Source organism: Chiloscyllium punctatum, chromosome 47, assembly GCF_047496795.1.
Source record: "Chiloscyllium punctatum isolate Juve2018m chromosome 47, sChiPun1.3, whole genome shotgun sequence".
Taxonomy (NCBI): domain Eukaryota; kingdom Metazoa; phylum Chordata; class Chondrichthyes; order Orectolobiformes; family Hemiscylliidae; genus Chiloscyllium; species Chiloscyllium punctatum.
Window position 1 is genome coordinate 15,141,772 of NC_092785.1, and position 18,317 is coordinate 15,160,088.

At 53.5% G+C, this 18,317-nt stretch overlaps 1 protein-coding gene across 3 annotated transcripts in view; it reads right to left on the reverse strand.

Moving 5' to 3' along the window:
* Positions 1–7,321: 7,321 nt before the first annotated feature.
* Positions 7,322–18,317, reverse strand: part of LOC140468517 (protein PAT1 homolog 1-like) — a 50,093-nt gene continuing 39,097 nt past the window's right edge. For 2 of the 3 annotated variants that reach the window (XM_072564601.1, XM_072564603.1), the window contains 9 exons: positions 17,808–17,940; positions 16,735–16,832; positions 15,807–15,866; positions 14,087–14,238; positions 13,755–13,914; positions 12,793–12,936; positions 11,122–11,213; positions 8,418–8,567; positions 7,322–7,461 (listed from right to left, as the gene is read on the reverse strand). In XM_072564601.1, coding sequence (XP_072420702.1) covers positions 7,440–7,461; positions 8,418–8,567; positions 11,122–11,213; positions 12,793–12,936; positions 13,755–13,914; positions 14,087–14,238; positions 15,807–15,866; positions 16,735–16,832; positions 17,808–17,940 — 1,011 coding nt within the window. In that variant the 3' untranslated portion in view covers positions 7,322–7,439. Of the gene's footprint in view, positions 7,462–8,413; positions 8,568–11,121; positions 11,214–12,792; positions 12,937–13,754; positions 13,915–14,086; positions 14,239–15,806; positions 15,867–16,734; positions 16,833–17,807; positions 17,941–18,317 lie in introns of those variants that run through there. The other variant, XM_072564602.1, reaches the window with a different exon arrangement.

The following is an 18,317-nucleotide window of genomic DNA, read 5'->3' on the forward strand; positions in this document are numbered from 1 at the left end:
AGTGAAAAAAGTCCCAAACGATCATGACGTTCTTGAAATCTCAAACCTTCCCCCTTCACAGCCTTTCTGTATCCTCCTTGCATTTTACTGCCCCACATCACTTTGTGTTATCAGCAAACAGGACACAAGATCCTATCATCTCACTCATTCATGGAGACTGTGGCCAGTGCACTGGAGGTAAGAGAATCATGCACTCCCATCTGCTGCTTGTACAGGTCGTGTCTGTCTCAGTCAGCTCTGAAACATCTCCAGAACATTCTGATCCTGTGTGTGTCCTTGCCTAATTGTATCCTCCTGAAGTCTACTGCTCCTCCCTGTTTACTCCAATGGCACTTTGTGTGTCATCTGCACATTCTGATGATATTTGGACGTGGGTACAGAATAAAGCCCCCTGTACACTGTCCGCATGAACGACAATTGACACAGTATATAAACGGTCCAACAGGGACGGGGTTATACTGCACGTGGCCAGGAGAGTGAAGTTTTAGTGGGGGAGCATTTTGGGAATAGTGACCATAACACCACGAGTTTTAAGACACTTATGAATAGGGATAACAGTTGAAGATGTTAAACTAGGGGAAGGTGAACTCCAACAACATTAGACAGGAGGTGGAAATTTTGATTGGAAGCAGCTATTTGAGTGTTAATACACACCGGACATGTGGGAGTATTGCAAGTGGCAGTAGATAAGAGTTCAGGAGTGCCTGGGAGAATGAAGGATAGGTATGGCAAGATATGTGAACTTTGGATGACCAGGGACGTTATGACTTTGGTCAAAAAGAAAAAGGAAGCATATGTAAAAAGGAAGAGGTGGTATCCATCTTGAAAAGCATTACGGTAGATAATTCCCTGGGTCCTGACGGGACCTATTTCAGAATATCGAGGGAGGCAAGAGAACAAATTGCTGGAGCACTGACAGATTTCTTTGCATCCTCTTTGGCCACAGGTGAGGTCCGAGAGGATTGGAGAATAGCCAACATAGCCCCAGTGTTTAAGAGGAGCAGGGATAATCCAGGAAACTACAGACCTGACAGCCTCATGTCAGCAATAGGGAAACTATTGGAAAAGATTCGCAGAGACAAGTTATAGGTAAATGGACTGATTAGCAAGAAACAGTATGGTTTTGTGTGGAGGAGGACTAATTTGATCAAGGCTTTTGAGGAGATGATTTATGAGGGGAAAGCGGTAGACACTGTCCACATGGACTTCAGTGAAGCTACTGACATGGCACAGACTGGTGCAAAAGGTGAAGTCACATGGTATCACATGGTATCAGGGGTGAGCTTGCAGGTGGATGCAGAACATGCTTAGTCACAGGAGACAGAAGGGGGGGAATGGAGGTCTGTGACTGGTAGTGTTCCACAGGGATCAGTGCTGACACCTCTGCTGTTTGGCGTCGACATAAACAATAGCTGTTCGAATTGGGAAGTTTGCCGACGATACAAAGACTGCTGGAATTGCGGTCAATGAGGAGGATTCTCAAAGGATGCGACAGAATATGGATCAATCGAAGGTAGTGGGCAGAAAAATGTCAGATGGAGTTTAGTCTGGCCAAACGTGAGGTGATGCACCTCGGAAGGTCAAGTACAGGTGGAAATTATGCAGTGAGGGGCAAAACCCTTCGCAGTATTGCTTTGCAGAGGGATGCGAGGACCCAAGTTCACAGATCACTGAAGGTGTCAGGGAGAGAAACTTAGTAAAACAAAAGACCCTGTGGCATGTTTGCCTTTGTTGGAAGCCCCTCCTAGTGGTGTGTTCCTGGCTCCTCCCCCTTAGCTCACCCACTGCCTGGCTTAATTTTGGAGTTAGGGAATAGTTCAGTTGTTTCTGCGTGAGCTCTTGTGAATGCTCACATCCTAAGGTCCTGCCAGTGACATATGCTGTTCAGTGCAGGTAGTCATGGGAGCTGCCACTAGATGGAGTCGGTTAGTCCATACAGCTCTGTTGGTTTCTGAATGTTGGAGCTACATCACACTCTACTGATACATGTTACTGGATTAGTGGTGCTGGAAGAGCACAGCAGTTCAGGCAGCATCCATGTGCTCTTCCAGCACCACTAATCCAGTATTTGGTTTTCAGCATCTGCAGTCATTGTTTTTACCTTGATACATGTTAGTTTGCAAGTTGGGAATGCATAGTGCTACACATGTATGGTACATATTTTAGCTTCGAGTTCAAATTGTCTGCCAACTCTGACTGACCTCCTCACTAATTCCTATTGTAGGTATTTCTTGATGAACCTGCAAAAGTTATATACCTCAAATAACAATGTTTACCATATTGTCACTTCTATTATTTCATTTATTGACCTCAATGCAAATTTGTTTGCGGTCCTATCGAATGGCCACACAATACCAACAGTTGACAACACACACAGGCTCTCACACTCACACAAAGATGTCAAGTCACAGGTCGTCAGTGTGGCATTTCATAAATTCCTGTTGTCAGGATAAAACCAGCCTGATTCCCAGTACCAACTTTGATTTGAATTCTGAACAATGCCACACATCCGCAATGCAGCAGCTGATGTTTTGGAATTCCTATTGCTCTGCTGTCCTGAAGTTTGGAAAGAGAGCCAAACACTGTTAAAATGTAATTAACTTAGGACAGTAGCTTTCAATAGAGTCTTGGATTTGCATCTTAATCCATCAAGACTTGCATATCCCTTCGAACAGAGATCTTCATATCCTGCCTCTGTAAAACAAACCTAACATTTCTACATGGCAGGAATGGATGAATAAAATCAACCTTTTAACCCAATTGTCCCTCTGCAACTACCATGTTGATTTAACAAGTGTTAGGTCTCCAGGCTCAATGACAAAACCCACGTTGGATGGGAGAGAAAACTGTGGGGATAACCAAAGAGGCTGTGACCCAATATGGCCAGCTTCAGAGTGGGCAAGTCATTGGCAGATGGAATATAATGTGGAGAAATGACCGTGTGCAGCACAGATTTACAAACTAACTCAGTGACGTCTCTCTCTCACACAAACTCACGTGTGCACACACCCCCACACACAGACTTGCATATATCATCGATAGTCACAGGTGAGGTGCCAGAAGACTGGAGGTTGGTTAACGTGGTGCCACTGTTTAAGAAAGGTGGTAAGGACAAGCCAGGGAACTATAGACTGGTGAGCCTGATGTCGGTGGTGGGCAAGTTGCTGGAGGGAATTCTGAGTGACAGGATTTACAGTATTTGGAAAGGCAAGGACTGATTAGAGACAGTCAACATGGTTTTGGCATGGGAAATCATGTCTCGTGAACTTGATTGAGTTTTATGAAGAAGTAACAAAGAGGATTGATGAGGGCAGAGCAGTAGATCTGATCTATATGGACTTCAGTAAGGCGCTCAACAAGTTCCCTATGGGAGACTGATTAGCAAGATTAGATCTCATGGAATACAGAGAACTAGCTATTTGGAGACAGAACTGGCTCAAAGGTCGAAGACAGAGGGTGGTGGTGGAGGGTTGTTTTTCATTCTGGAGACCTGTCACCAGTGGAGTATCACACGGATCGGTGCTGGGTCCAATACTTTTCATCATTTATATAAATGATTTGGATGTGAGCACAAGGGTACAGTTAATAAGTTTGCAGATAACACCAAAATTGGAAGTGCAGTGGACAGCAAAAAAAGTTGCCTCAGATTACAACAAGATCTTGGTCAGATGAGTCAAGAGGCTGAGGAGTGGCAGATGGAGTTTAATTAAGATAAAAATGAGGTGCTGTATTTTGGGAAAGCAAATCTTAGCAGGACTTATACACTTAACAGTAAGGTACTAGTACTAGGGAGTGTTGCTGAACAGAGACCTTGGAGTGCAGGTTCATTGGTCCTTGAAAGTGGAGTCACAGGTAGATAGGATAGTGAAGGCGGCGTTTGGTATGCTTTCCTTTATTGGTCAGAGTACTGAGTACAGGCGTTGAGAGGTCATGTTGCGGCTGTACAGAACATCGGTTCAGCCACTTTTGGAACATTGCGTGCAATTCTGGTCTCTTTCCAATCAGAAGGATGTTGTGAAACTTGAAAGGGTTCAGAAAAGATTCACAAGGATGTTGCCAGGTTTGGAGGATTTGAGCTATCGGGAGAAGTTGAACAGGCTGGGGCTGTTTTCCCTGAAGCATCAGAGGCTGAGGGGTGACCTTATAGAGGTTTATAAAATCATGAGGGGCATGGATAGGATAAATAGACAAAGTCTTTTCCCTGGGGTGGGGGAGTCCAGAACTAAAGGGCATAGGTTTAGGGTGAGAGGGAAAAGATATAAAAGAGACCTTTGGGGCAACCTTTTCACACAGAGGTTGGTATGTGCATGGAATGAGCTGCCAGAGGAAGTGGTGGAGGCTGGTACAATTGCAACATTTAAGAGGCATTTGGATGGGTATATGAATCGGAAGGGTTTGGAGGGATATGGGCCGAGTGCTGGCAGGTGGGACTAGATTGGGTTGGGATATCTGGTCGACATGGACGAGTTGGAGCGAAGGGTCTGTTTCCATGCTGTACATCTCTCTCCCCCTCTCTCACACGGACTCGCAGGCTCGCAATCGGCCTTGCTTTTGCATACGGACTCTGGCACGCTCTGTCTCTCTCGCACACAGGCTTGTGCTCTCCCTCTCTCTCGCACACGCTAGCGCTCTTGCTCTCTTGCACACTCGCTCTCATCCACAGACTCGCACGTGTGCTCTCTCTCTCGCACACAGATTGACACACTGTCTGTCTCTCTCGCACACGGACTCGCACGCGCGCTCTCTCATACACAGACTCACAAGCGCACTCTCTCTCTCCACACATGCACTCGCTCAAACTCACATGCTCTCTTTCTCGCACATGCACTCTCTTGCACACAGACTCACCCGCTCGGTGTCTCTCTCACAGACTGACACGCACTCTCAGATTCGCACATGCTCTCTCTCTCGCACACGGACACGGAAGTGATCTCTCTTACACACTGTCTCTCTCGCATGTGCTCTCACTCTTGCACACGGACTGTCACGCTCTCTCACAAACCGACTGTCACACTGTCTCGCACGTGCACTGTCACACTGTCTCTTGCACACGGACTGGCACATGCTCTCTCTCTCTCTCTCTCGGACATGGACCCATTCGCTCTGTCTCTCTCTCACACACAGACTCACATGTACTCTCTCTGGCAAGCGTGCTCTGTCTCGCACACGGACTGCACCGCGCGCTCTCTCTTGTAGTCAGACTCTCACTCTCTCTCGCATACAGACCCACTCTCTCACACTGACTGGCATGCACTCTCTGACATGTGCTCTCTCTCAGACTCGCACACGGACTCACATGTGCTCACTTTCCCACATGGGCTCCCATGTGCTCACATGTACTCTCTCTCACACACACACACACACACACACACACACACGGTCTTGCATGCGCGCTCTCTCTCGTACAGAATCACACGCTCTCGCTGACTCACATGCTCTCTCTCTCACTCGTGGACAGACCCGCACGCACTCTCTCTCTCACACATGGACTCACATGCACTCTCGCAAATAGAACTGCACGCGCGCTCTCGTACATGGACATGAACACACTCTCTTGCACATTGACCCGCACACACTCGGTCTCTCTCGCACGCACTCTCTCACACACACACACGCTCTCTAACCACTCACCTCCCCAGGCTGATGCCTTTAAATATCCCTCAATTTCAGACCGCCTGTTCCCCTTTCAGAAATACAACACACCACGAGTTCCCAAGTCGGATATAGATTTTTTTTTAATGAAAAGCAGAAAAAACAAAAGTTGAATTTTGGTTTAAAAACATAATTAAACTACATTGTGTAAAAGCAAGACATCTTCCCGGTGTCCACGAGACTGCCAGACCGCACCCGGAAAAACGACAGGGAGAGGAGGAGGAAAAGAAAAGGAACTAAAAAAAAATAGGAAGAGAATCACAGCCCAGCGTGGTCTGTGTGTGCTTGAGGGCATAGCAAATATCGCCCTAGGTTTAACCAATGTCACCTTCACACACACAGCTCAGAGGTTCAAGGATTCATTACCAGCTAAACCCTACATCTTTCCAACCCTGTCCCGAAAGGGATTTAAAAAGGCAACTTGTTAAAATATATTCAAATGACTTTCCATTTCTTACAAAGTGAGAATTCACATTCCCGATAAGGAATCGGGTGCCTGGCGTGAGAGGAGGGATTGAGTTTGTTGGGGGGGGTGGGGTGGGGAAGGGAAGGAGCCAAGAAATTCAAGTGGATTCCACCACACCCCCAAATGAGGAAGGTTTGTTCTGAAACTCTTGAGGAGCGCAAGGTCTTCGGCACCAAGTTGGCAGACTCCAAGCCACGTGGGGAGGAGGGCAAACCGAGTGAGTCAAGAGTAGATGGGTTTTGCATGAAGACCATGTGGGAGGGTGCGCATTCGGGGGGTGCGTGTGAGAGAGAGCACGAGAGAGAGGGAAAGAGAGACAGAGACTGTGGATGCGTGACTGCGCATGAGTGTTTGTGCAACTGAGAGTGTGCGAGTGCAAGTGATTGCGAGAGCGTGGGACTGAGGGTGACTGCGTGCACGCGTGAATGTGTGACTGTGTACAACTGAGCGTTGTGCAAAGCAGCTCCAGTATCATCTGCCTCCTGGAGATATGGGGCCCATCATAGAGCTGTCCCACCAGGCCATCCCCTCCCGCACCAACTCTGCCCCTTCTGGATTTTCCTACCACAGCCTTAACACCAAATAAGTGCTGCTCAAAGCAGGTCCCTCCCCCCCTCCCTCCCCGGTAGGAAAGGGAGCAGGGAAGGGCAGCCCCTTGGTACAGCGGGTATAAAAACCAGGGTAAGTTAGGGGTGGAAGCTCAATCGTGGTGGGAGCACGCACTTCACTTCATTCCCCAAAACCTGCTCACCACACCTTCCCCTTCCCTCTCCCAGCTTCCCCCACCCCCCCCGCCCAGATGGATTGCATCCATGAGGGTACCTGACAGACCCACAGTCAGACTGTACCACCGTGAGCCCCGGGGGCCATTGGGTGCCAATTCATTGGGAGATGGGGGAATCTGGGGATAAACCTGGGGGACAGAGGGTGTGAGGGGGATGGCACAGGGAGATCCCGCAGGATGCTTGCTCGGTCTCTGCATGCGGAGACCCGCCCTGGATGGGTGGGGTGGGGGACTCAAAGTAACTGCCTCTCTGTGCCCCTCCCCCTCCTTTTCCTCCACCCCCCCCCCCCCCCCCCCCCCCGCGTATCCCCCTCACCCCCTCCCACAATTCCTTCCCCACCCACCTGGGGCCTCAGAACAATAAAGTTGGAAAGTTCCGGATGAGAAGCCACTCGTCAGCTCTTGCCCAACTCCCCCCCCCCCCTTCCCCCCCCACCCCTTTGGCAGTCACCGGCGACCCATGCCCACCCACGGATGGCAATTGGCCGCCGGCTGGTTGATTGGCGTCGACTCCACGGCGTCCTCCCCCTCCCTTTTCTACCGCAGTTTCCCGGACAACCTGCCATGAGGGGGAGGGGAGGAGGGAGTGTGGGGGGAGGGGGAGAGAGAGAGAGAGAGAGAGAGAGAGAGAGAGAGAGACAGAAGAGAAAGAACGTCAGTGGCACCGATCGAGGCCGGCCACACGTCTTCAGAACAAAAACTAGCTGGGGCCGTGAGGTTGCGAGGAGGGCAGGAGGACGGAGAGTTTTGTTTTTGCAATTCACAGTCCCTGAAGGGGGGGGGGGGGGGGGGGGGGGAGAGGGGGGCAATGTGGACCCCCAGCCGGCCGGGAGTGGGCCCGATGGGATTTTTGGGTTCGGGAGCTTGGCACGTATCGGGTTGGGGGTGGGTAGGCTTCATTTGCGGGTGCTCTTTGTTCCGTCAATGCGACGTGGGCACTTCCGGCTGTGCCCAATGCTCGCGCCCTTCCCCCTCCCAAGCAGCTGCCCCGGATCCAAGTGGCTCGCACGGCCATTACCCACAGCATGGAGAGGTCAGCCACTCGGGGTCCACAGTCACCCATCCGATCTACTTCCTGAAAGGAAGAAGCGGAGCTTCTGCCCCAACCTCAGAGCGCGTTGTAATCACTCTTGTCCAAGACCGTCTCCGAGACTGGTCCCCCCCCCCCCACTGACCCGCTGTCCCGGAGAGACTGAAGTTGGCCTGGAAACACGAGCAGACGATGCCACCACCTCGCACCCTCAGCTGTTGAGCCCAGTCGAGGCTGCTGGGTTTCTGTGCCCAAAGGGAATCGAGGGACGTGGGGACTGGGTTGTAATGGGCAAGGGGGATGCCAATCAGCCATTCCTCCAACCAATGGACAAGCAGGGGCCGAACTGCCTGCCCTCACATCCCCTTTTGTTTTGTCCAGCAACGTTTGCCGTGGAGCTTTGGGAACACCCCGAGGTCGGGGTGTGTGAAAAGCAGCTTCCTTCTCGCCTCCCGGCGCTCCGGTCCCCCCCATCTGATACTCACTGTAACTTCGACTCCAGCAGGCTCAGCGTCTGCCGGTCGACGTAGTGAGAGAACAGCGTCAGGAGATTTGTGGGCACAAACGATGGTTTGGCCAGCGAGGCCTGCGGCACCTTCAGCAGCACCCGGATCACGGCAAACACCAGTTCTGTCCTGGACAGGAAGGAGAGCGCATTAGAGGGGTGGGGGGTGGGGTTGAATCAGACTTACGAAAGTCAAGGGTGGGGGGAGGCGGCTTGATTCAAACAAGTCCACCACCCACCGCCCAATCCTAAGCCCTTTCAAAACACGACTGAGAGCCTGATTCAGTCCACTGCCAGTTCCTTTGCCCCACTGCCACTCTCTCCTTCCCACAGTCACAGAGGATTACAGCATGGCAACACGCCCTTCGGCCCAACTTGCCCATGCTATCCAGTTTTTGCAACTAAACTAGCCCGACCTGTCTGCGTTCGGTCACCACTCTGATCCTGACCCCCATAACCTTCTGTACCTATCCCATCCATGTGTCTCAACCTTTCTTACATGACAACATTATTCCAACCCCCATCATTACCTCGAGCAGGCCGCTCCAGACACTCACCACCCTCTGCGTGAAACAACTGTCCCTCTCTTCTCACCTTGAACCTATGCCCTCTGGCTTCAGACTCCCCTTCAGCCAGGGAGAAGCTGTCCGCTATCTACCTTACCAATGCCTCTCACGATTTCATAGGCTTCTAATAACAGGGTCACCCCCTCAGAGTCTCCTATGCTTCAGGGAACAGAGCCCCAGACGATCCAGCTTCTCCTTCTCACACAAACCTTCCAGTCCAGGTCGCACCCTTGTACAGGTACACATTCCTTTAACTGAAATTCCGAAATCCGAATTTTTTTCAAGGAGTGCAAACAGGTGACTCACCACCACACTCACACGAACCACGTCACTCAGATGTGATGTGACGGCGTGGCCCAGCACCGACAGGTGTCGATTGTGCCTCAGTGCTCGTACTATTTATCCGCGCGCCTGCTGTGAGGAAATTATTTTTTTTTAAATTCCTCTGTGAAAACGTCATTTATTCTGAACTCCCGAAGAACAGCTGGCCCCAAGGATTTCGGATAAAGGTTTGCACACCTGTAAATCTTTTCTGCACTCTTTCCAGTTTAACAACAGCCATCCTACAGCAGGGTGAACAGGATGTTTGGCAGTGCTCCGAATGTGGCCTGACCAATGTCTTGGGCAGCCGTGACACGACGTCCCCAACTCAACGCTCTGACTGATGAAAGCAAGTATGCCGGAAGCCTTCTTCGCCACCCTGCCTGCCTGCCTGCGACACCACTTCCTGTCACACCACAAGCTGTGAACCCGTACCTTTCGATCTCGGTGTTCTCTAATACTTCTTGAGGCCCTCGTGCTGCCTGCATAAATCCTGCCCTGGTTTGACCCACCTAAATGCAGCACCTTGCATTTATCCAAATTCAACTCCATCTGCCTTTCCTGAGCCCACTGGCCCAGTTGACTGAGATCTCACTACAGTTCCAGATAACCTCCTTTAAGATCCACTACACCATTCCATAATATTCCAATTCCTGGCTTGGTTACCCTGGAGCCACATGTCCACTGTGACAATTGCATCATAGCTGTTTATGGACGGCCCTCGATTATCCGGCATTCGGTCACCCAAATTTCGGATTATCCGAACAAGGTCCCGATGCTTGGCTAAACTATGTCATCCGGCATTTGATTAACGGAACTAAACACTCCCTGCCTGTGTTGGTTGGATAATCGAGGTTCTTCTTGTACATCCAGCACAGCCATCAATTCACCTTGTCACAGTGCTGCCCGTAGTCAGACTGAGTGCTTTTAGTTCTGCCTCTTTGATTTGACCCTGGGTGACTCAAGCATTTGTGTCTGCTGCTCTCCAGTCTGCTTTCCCCAGAAGCAGATTTGCACGCCATACATACTTGAGTAATAGTTGAATTTTTATGACTACTTTTTTACGGTTAGATTTATGGGGTCAACTATTTTCGAGGGGCTGAAATTGGTGCCCGTCAAAATTCATACCGTGTCATTAGCAGAAGCCTAACCCATCTCTAAATTAAAAAAAAACAAATTATGGTAACTCTGAAAACCCAGAGCAGAAGACAACAGCTTGCGGACTGGGAGCAGGGCAGGCTGGAATACTGGAGCGCAACATGACAGCCGTGCTGACTCATAAACGTGCGTCTGTTACCTGTGAAGAATGAGGGTCGAGTTTTACACGAGATGTCTGGGAAATTCCAGGTCATTTGGCCAAAAATAGAGGGTCGATTTTGACAAGAGATCAACTATTACTCGAGTATATACAACACTAGGTTATAATCCAATAGGTAACATGTGGAAGCACTAGCGTTCGGAGTGCTGCTGCTTCAACCATCTGATGAAGGAGCAGCGCTCCGAAAGCTAGTGCTCCCAAATAAACCTGTTGGGTTATAACCTGGTGTTGTGGGATTTTTGACTTTGCCCCCCCCTCCCCTGTCCAACGCCGGCACCTCCAAATCGTTGAGTCCACGTGATATTGTCCCCTTGGGCATCACGTTCCGTGACATGAATTTAAGAGCTGGGATACGACCCTTGAGGAAGATGGGTGGGAGCTCCCCGCCAACCCCGGCACGCCGAGACAGCGGCGCAGTCTGGGGCGGGAACCGAACCGGTGGCCGGGTGGGGGCAGGCAATGAAATCCGACGTACTCACCACCGGTTGTCCTGCATGAGTTCGCTCGACGCCTCCGAGCTCTGCAGCCTCTCGCCTTGACTCAGGATCATGTAGAACAAGGTCAGGCCGAACTGCCGAAACAATTCACAATCGTTCAGACAGGAAACACCGTCTGCGGTCACGTTCAGGCGCTCTGAGCACCTCAGCGAGCGACGGCCAAGCGGTACACTCACTGGGCTGTTCACTCAAGAGACCCCGGGGGCCACGAGCTGGGGACCACCACGGCACACAGCGCAATTTAAATTCAATTTTAAAAAAAAAATAAAATGTGGGATCAAGAGTCTCATGATGACCACGGGTCCTTTGCTACAAAATCCCACCAGGCCCTTTAGGGTGGGAAGCGGCCATCAGTATCTGGTCTGGCCTCCACGTGACTCCAGACCCACAGCAATGTGGTGGGCTCTTAACTGCCTTCTGGGGCAATTAGAGATGGACAATAATGGCTGGGCCAGCCAGTGACGCCCACGTTCTGCGGATGAACAAAATGAAACAGCCGATGGAATTCTTCAACGTTACCAAAGCAGTGACTGACGGCCTGCTACTTAGCAAAAAGATTTAAAGCAGCCAGGCGATCCTGACCATGAACCGGGTTACAGGGAGGCTGAGTGACCAACACTGGCCACGGCAACTGCCAATAACGCCCCGACACCTGTCCCCAGGAGTGGGATATTCCCATCCCTCTGACACAGCTGATCCTTCCTCGGCTTGCCGCCCCTTCACGAACAGACTCAGTCACATGAATTCACAGACCGGTCGCCTGGCGACAGAGAGCTCCCTTTAACACTGACCCCCTGACGGGACAGACCCTCCCTCACGCACTGACCCCTTGATGGGACAGACCCTCCCTCACGCACTGACCCCCTGACGGGGCAGACCCTCCCTCACCCACTGACCCCCTGACGGGACAGACCCTCCCTCACGCACTGACCCCCTGACGGGGCAGACCCTCCCTCACGCACTGACCCCCTGACGGGGCAGACCCTCCCTCACGCACTGCCCCCCTGACGGGGCAGACCCTCCCTCACGCACTGACCCACTGACGGGGCAGACCCTCCCTCACGCACTGACCCCCTGACGGGGCAGACCCTCCCTCACATAAACTCATATTCTGTCGCCCCTCGCCCCAGCCCCTACACCCTCTCCCTATCTCTAACTGCCTCCGGCCCCTACACCCCCTCCTTATCTACATTGCCCCGTCCAGCCCCTGCACTCCTTCCCTATCTCTGTAACCCTCTCCAGCCCCTACTCCCCTCCCTGTCACCCCGTCCAGCCCCTACACCCCCTCCCTATCTCTGCAACACCCTACAGCCCCTACATCTCTCCCTATCTGTGTAACCCCCTTCAGCCCCTACAACCCCTCCCTATCTCTGTAACCCCCTCCAGTCCCTACACCCCTCCCTATCTCTCTAACCTCCTCCAGCCCCTACAGTCCCTCCCTATCTGTGGAACCCCCCTCCAGCCCCTACATCCCCTCCCTATGCCTTACACCCCCCCTCCAGCCTGTCAGATTGTGCCCGTTCCCCGTTCTTGTGCCTGTTTACCCCTCCCTCCTCCTTCCCCCAATCCCTTTCCGATCAGTGCCAGGTATACCCACGCAGCCCCACAGCCACCTGGCACCGCTCCTCCAAAGCCCTTGCCTGGTGCGGGTACCTTGTTCTGCAGGATGGTGGGGAAGTGGTTCCCGGGTTGTCCGGACGGAGTGGATCCCGTCAGCTGCTGGAGCAGCTCAGTCAGGGCGCTGGATGGGAGCCGGCTGACCAGGATGGAGCAGGCCTCAGTCAGACAGGGTAGCACCTGGAGGCAAAGCAAGGCAGCAGTTTGACAGGATGGGGGAGGGCAGGCAGCACAAAAGCCTCCCTCAGGCACATGTCGCTGAGATCCGAGATCCAACCCCCAAACCTCCCCACCCCCCCCCGCGCTCTCAAACCCGCCACACCCACCTCCGTCCCACCCCCAGCCTGATCCCAGGGCCCTGGGCGTGGAATCCATTGCAAACCCTCTTTGCTTAAAGTGAAACACAACCTGGGGGTGGGAAATGCGAGGTTAAGTGGGTGGTGTTGGGTTGGTGTTAGCACACTGCGCTCAGAGGCTGACTTGACATGAACTGAACATGGAACACAGAGGCCATTCTGTCCTCTCCCTCCTGTTCGATACGATCATCCAGCACCATCCTTTTGTCCCCATGTTGCAGGTCCACCTCCTGTGCGAAAGCAGACAACCTTCTTGGCCTCAACCCTTCGCCGAGGCACAGAGTCGTCGGGGAAGCTATTTCTCCACATCGCCGTCCTCAACGGCCAAGCCTGGGCCCTCTAACGGTCAACCCCTGGCTCTCGATCCATGGGACCACCCTTGCAGCGTTGGAACTTATGTGATGCCTTGCAAATCCGATCTTTTAATCTCTGCTGAATATACGTCACGTCTCGCCCCTCCCCCCGCGCCCCCCACACCAAGGGGAACACTACTCAGGCCGACCTTTGACCCCTCACCACACCGCCGTCCCGAGGCGGAGCACCATTGGACACTACAGACTGTTGACCTCACCTCCGGACACGTCAGCCGCACCTTCCCCTACCCCCCACCTCCCCCGCCACCCCCAGGGAGCGGTCACTCACCTCATCCTGGCTGTCCTTCTTGACCAGGTACGGGAGGTTGCGGGCAGTGGCCAACACCACATTGGCAGCCTGCTCCGTGCTCAGGAACAGGAGGACCTTGGCAGCCAGGCGCTTGCCCTTACGGATGCACATGACCTGCACAAAATGGTCGTCGCTGACTCTGCGTGGGTGGGGGGGGGGGGAAGGCACAGGGAACATGTTACAGTGAGAGGACTATAAACAACAACACCTCCTCACAATGCCTCAACCAATTCAGCGCCTTCCCACCCCCCCCATCCCTCCCCAGTGAACCCACAGCCCGCACACTCGCACAGACACAGGCAGAGGCCCACCTGTCAGAGCTGGGAGGCTGCTTCCCTCGCAGGTTCTCGTACATCAGCGCGATCTTGGCCTTACGGTGTTCCAGCACGGCAGGTCGCTCCTCCTCACTCACCTGCAGGAACTTTTTCTCCAAGTCCTGCACCTCCAGCACCAAGCTGTACGTCTGAAGGGAGACAGGCCAGACCAAAGCAGGGAGACGCAGGGAGTCAGTGAGAAAGGGAGGAGACATAGGGAGAGAGAGAGGGAGACATAGGGAGAGAGAGAGGGAGACATAGGGAGAGAGAGAGAGAGAGACACACAGGGAGAGAGAGAGAGAGAGAGACACACAGGGAGAGAGAGAGAGAGAGAGACACACACAGGGAGAGAGAGAGAGACACACACAGGGAGAGAGAGAGAGACACACACAGGGAGAGAGAGAGAGAGAGACACACACAGAGAGAGAGAGAGAGACACACAGGGAGAGAGAGAGACACACATAGGGAGAGAAACATAGGGAGAGAAACATAGGGAGAGAGACAGGGAGAGAGACAGGGAGAGAGACAGGGAGAGAGACAGGGAGAGAGACAGGGAGAGAGACAGGGAGAGAGACAGGGAGAGAGACAGGGAGAGAGACAGGGAGAGAGACAGGGAGAGAGACAGGGAGAGAGACAGGGAGAGAGACAGGGAGAGAGACAGGGAGAGAGACAGGGAGAGAGACAGGGAGAGAGACAGGGAGAGAGACAGGGAGAGAGACAGGGAGAGAGACAGGGAGAGAGACAGGGAGAGAGACAGGGAGAGAGACAGGGAGAGAGACAGGGAGAGAGACAGGGAGAGAGACAGGGAGAGAGACAGGGAGAGAGACAGGGAGAGAGACAGGGAGAGAGACAGGGAGAGAGACAGGGAGAGAGACAGGGAGAGAGACAGGGAGAGAGACAGGGAGAGAGACAGGGAGAGAGACAGGGAGAGAGACAGGGAGAGAGACAGGGAGAGAGACAGGGAGAGAGACAGGGAGAGAGACAGGGAGAGAGACAGGGAGAGAGACAGGGAGAGAGACAGGGAGAGAGACAGGGAGAGAGACAGGGAGAGAGACAGGGAGAGAGACAGGGAGAGAGACAGGGAGAGAGACAGGGAAGACAGAGAGAGAGAGAGACAGGGAAGACAGAGAGAGAGAGAGGGGAGACAGAGAGAGAGAGGGGAGACAGAGAGAGAGAGAGGGGAGACAGAGAGCGAGGAGACAGAGACAGAAAGAGGAGACAGAGACAGAGACAGAGAGAGAGAGAGAGAGAGACATGTCACAGGGGGTAAGCAAGATCTACACCAGGCTCCCTCATTATGGATCAACAATGCCACGCACCGTGCCCGGAGCAGCTTGGGAAAGGGATGGGGGTGTGACAGAGTAGATGAGTAGGTGGTGAATGGAATGCTGCTCACACAAGGTGCTTAACGGGTTGACCGAGCAGGAGGCGGTGGGGTTGGGGGGAGGGGGGGGGGGGGGGGGGGGGGGGGAGCGGTTCACTGATGGACAAGGTGAGAAAGCCGGATTTACCCATGAGAAGAGATCCCGCAGTCGAGTGACCGGGAGGCATCTGGATGAACATCAGTCAAGATATCATCAGTAATATGGGTGGGGGGAGGAAGGGAACAAGAGACACGGTGGGAGGCATCAAATACTGACTCCAGCATGCATGGCATTTGATGCCAGTCCCAAAGGCCCACCCAAACCAGATGCCCACTGGGTGGGAGAGCACTTACCCGCTCAATGGTGAAGAGGGTCTGCCGCCTCTTATCCCTGACTTGCTTCTCTTTTGTCTCCTAAAAGGGCGAGATGTTGAGATGGGGAGAAGAGTCAGAGAAATGAAATGCAGACCCCCATTCTCCCCACCTCCCCACTCTCACTCCCTGACCCTATCGTACAACGCAGGTCTCACAGGGCGAGCGAACTGTGAACCTCGCTCCCTCCTCCAGCCCGGACGATGTCTGTGCGAGGGTGGTCTCTGAATAGACCTGCTTCCCACCGCTCCCCCCACTGCTCCCCCCTCCCCCAACCACCCCCCCCAACCCCCCACCCCCCCCCCCCCCCAACAAGGCACATGAGAAGCAAGCTGCCGGGGAGAGCTGCAAATCTTCAATACTATCCCCTCTCGCCCTGCCTCGAGAGAAGATCTTCTGCTGCACCCACCCTCCCGATCTTTCCCAGCGTGACGCTGCCAGCTGGGTGGTTTCTGAGAGACCAGTGACCCTCGGGACAGTGCAAGGGAACTCTTCAAATGAAACTACAACCCTCGAGGTCCAGCCCCTGTCCCTCGCATAGTGTACTCGCGAGGGAGAATTCAAGATAACCACTGATGCGCCTGGCCCCCAACAACACCCACAAGCAGCGCCATGAGAGGGAGGGTTCCCGATATAATGTGCCCCCGCCCACCCTGCAGGGTCACGCCCTTAGACCCTGCTTACGAACCCAGATCTCCAGCAGAATGCAAACACGCATCCTCCAATGGTTTGATGATCTTTCACAGCGTCACCCCCCGCAGAACACCACTCTCAATGCGTGGCCCCCTCATGGACAATGCCGCCTGATTGGTGGGAAGTTGAGCAAGGGCTCCACGGACGATGGGGTGTGGAACCGTGGGTCAGGGATGGAGAAGCAAAGATGGAGAGAGCAGGACGGTCGTCAACTCACGTCGTCGTCCGAGCGCGTCGTCACCACAGCATCGATCATCTTGCGGGGGTTGTTCACACTGGACACGGTGAGTTTACCCAGGGAGCCCTCAAACTGCACTGTAACCAATGAGACGGCCATTAGCAGCGGCAGCTGGCAGGGCGTGGCAGGGACGGGCCGAGCATTCGGTTCCCCGGCCCACACCACCCTGGCGGTCGGCCTTCCCCGACTGAGACAGTCCCTTGGTCCTGTGGTTAACCACACGCTACTGGGCAAGGAGTTTTCAGGATTCGCACCCAGGGACAGTGAAGGAACGCTGGCAAAATGGGGATGACATCAGGATGAAGGGCTGAGTGCCAGCCATTGACTGTCCATTGATTGACACGCGCGCCCCCAGTCGGGCAGCTCAAGGTTGTGTCAATTGCAGCTCTTTAATGGTGAAATTATCAGTCCACACAAGTGCTCTTCTTGTGAGGACTCGCTACAAATCCAGAGGCGAAATCCCCAAGGAAACAGCCATTACAGCCCTCCCTATCTCTGTCACCCTCCTCCAGCCCCTACACCCCTCCCAATCTGTCACCACCTCCAGCCCCTACACCCCTCCCAACCTGTCACGTTCTCCAGCCCCTGCACCCCTCCCAACCTGTCACCTTCTCCAGCCCCTACATCCCCCTCCCTATCTGTCACCTCCTACCGCCCTCCCTATCTCTGAAGGCCCCGAGTTTTACTTCCTCCCCCTTCAGGGGCCACTCCCTTGGCTTCCTGGGTTCTGAACTTATAGAATTCCCAGATGAAACGCCACCGGTCTGCCACTCTGAGGCTGAAAGGTGCGAGGCAAATCCAAAGCGATTGACCTAACTTGGGGGTGACCTTTCCCATCACCCTTGAGGCTGGTGCTGGCAGCACTCTGGATGGGCCTTGGTGGGAGTTGGCAGAGGGGGTGGCCCCTCCACTCTGGTGTGCTTTCCGAGAGCGAGATGTTGCAGCCGGGGGGATCGGGGAGAGGGTGCTAAAAGTGCCACAGGGAATTGACAGAGTGCAGGAGGGGGTCCCCGCGTCGTCCCGGCAAACTGAGCTCGGAACGGTCGATTTACCTGGCCGGTAGATGTGCTCCAGCTTGGCGACCTGAGGCGTGATCAGCTTCATGCGTTCCTTCTTCTCCTTGCGGGGCCCCTCGTTGTTCAGGTCCAGGGCTGCCTGCTTCTTCTCCAGCCTCTCAAAGTAGTTCTACAGCAGGAGAGAGCAATGCCGGGGCAAGAGGTCAGCACAGAAGGCAGTGGGGATCAAGCCACAGCTGGTGAGAAATACAAACCTGGAACACAAAGCCAGTCTCAGTCACGGCTTAAAACAGCAACAACATAGCAACAGGAGGAGGGGTGCTACGAAGGTGTAGGGGGTACTGTACCTTTCAGAGAGTTGAAAGCTAGCAGAACTACCTGACAACAAGAAGTGTTTGGAACAAGTGACAAGGTAACCTTTTGGTGCAGCAGTTAGAGTAGCTGCTTGCCTGGAGACAAAAACAAATTCAAACTAGAGTCATAGAGTCACAGAGATGTACAGCACGGAAACAGACCCTTCAGTCCAACCCGTCCGTGCCGACCAGA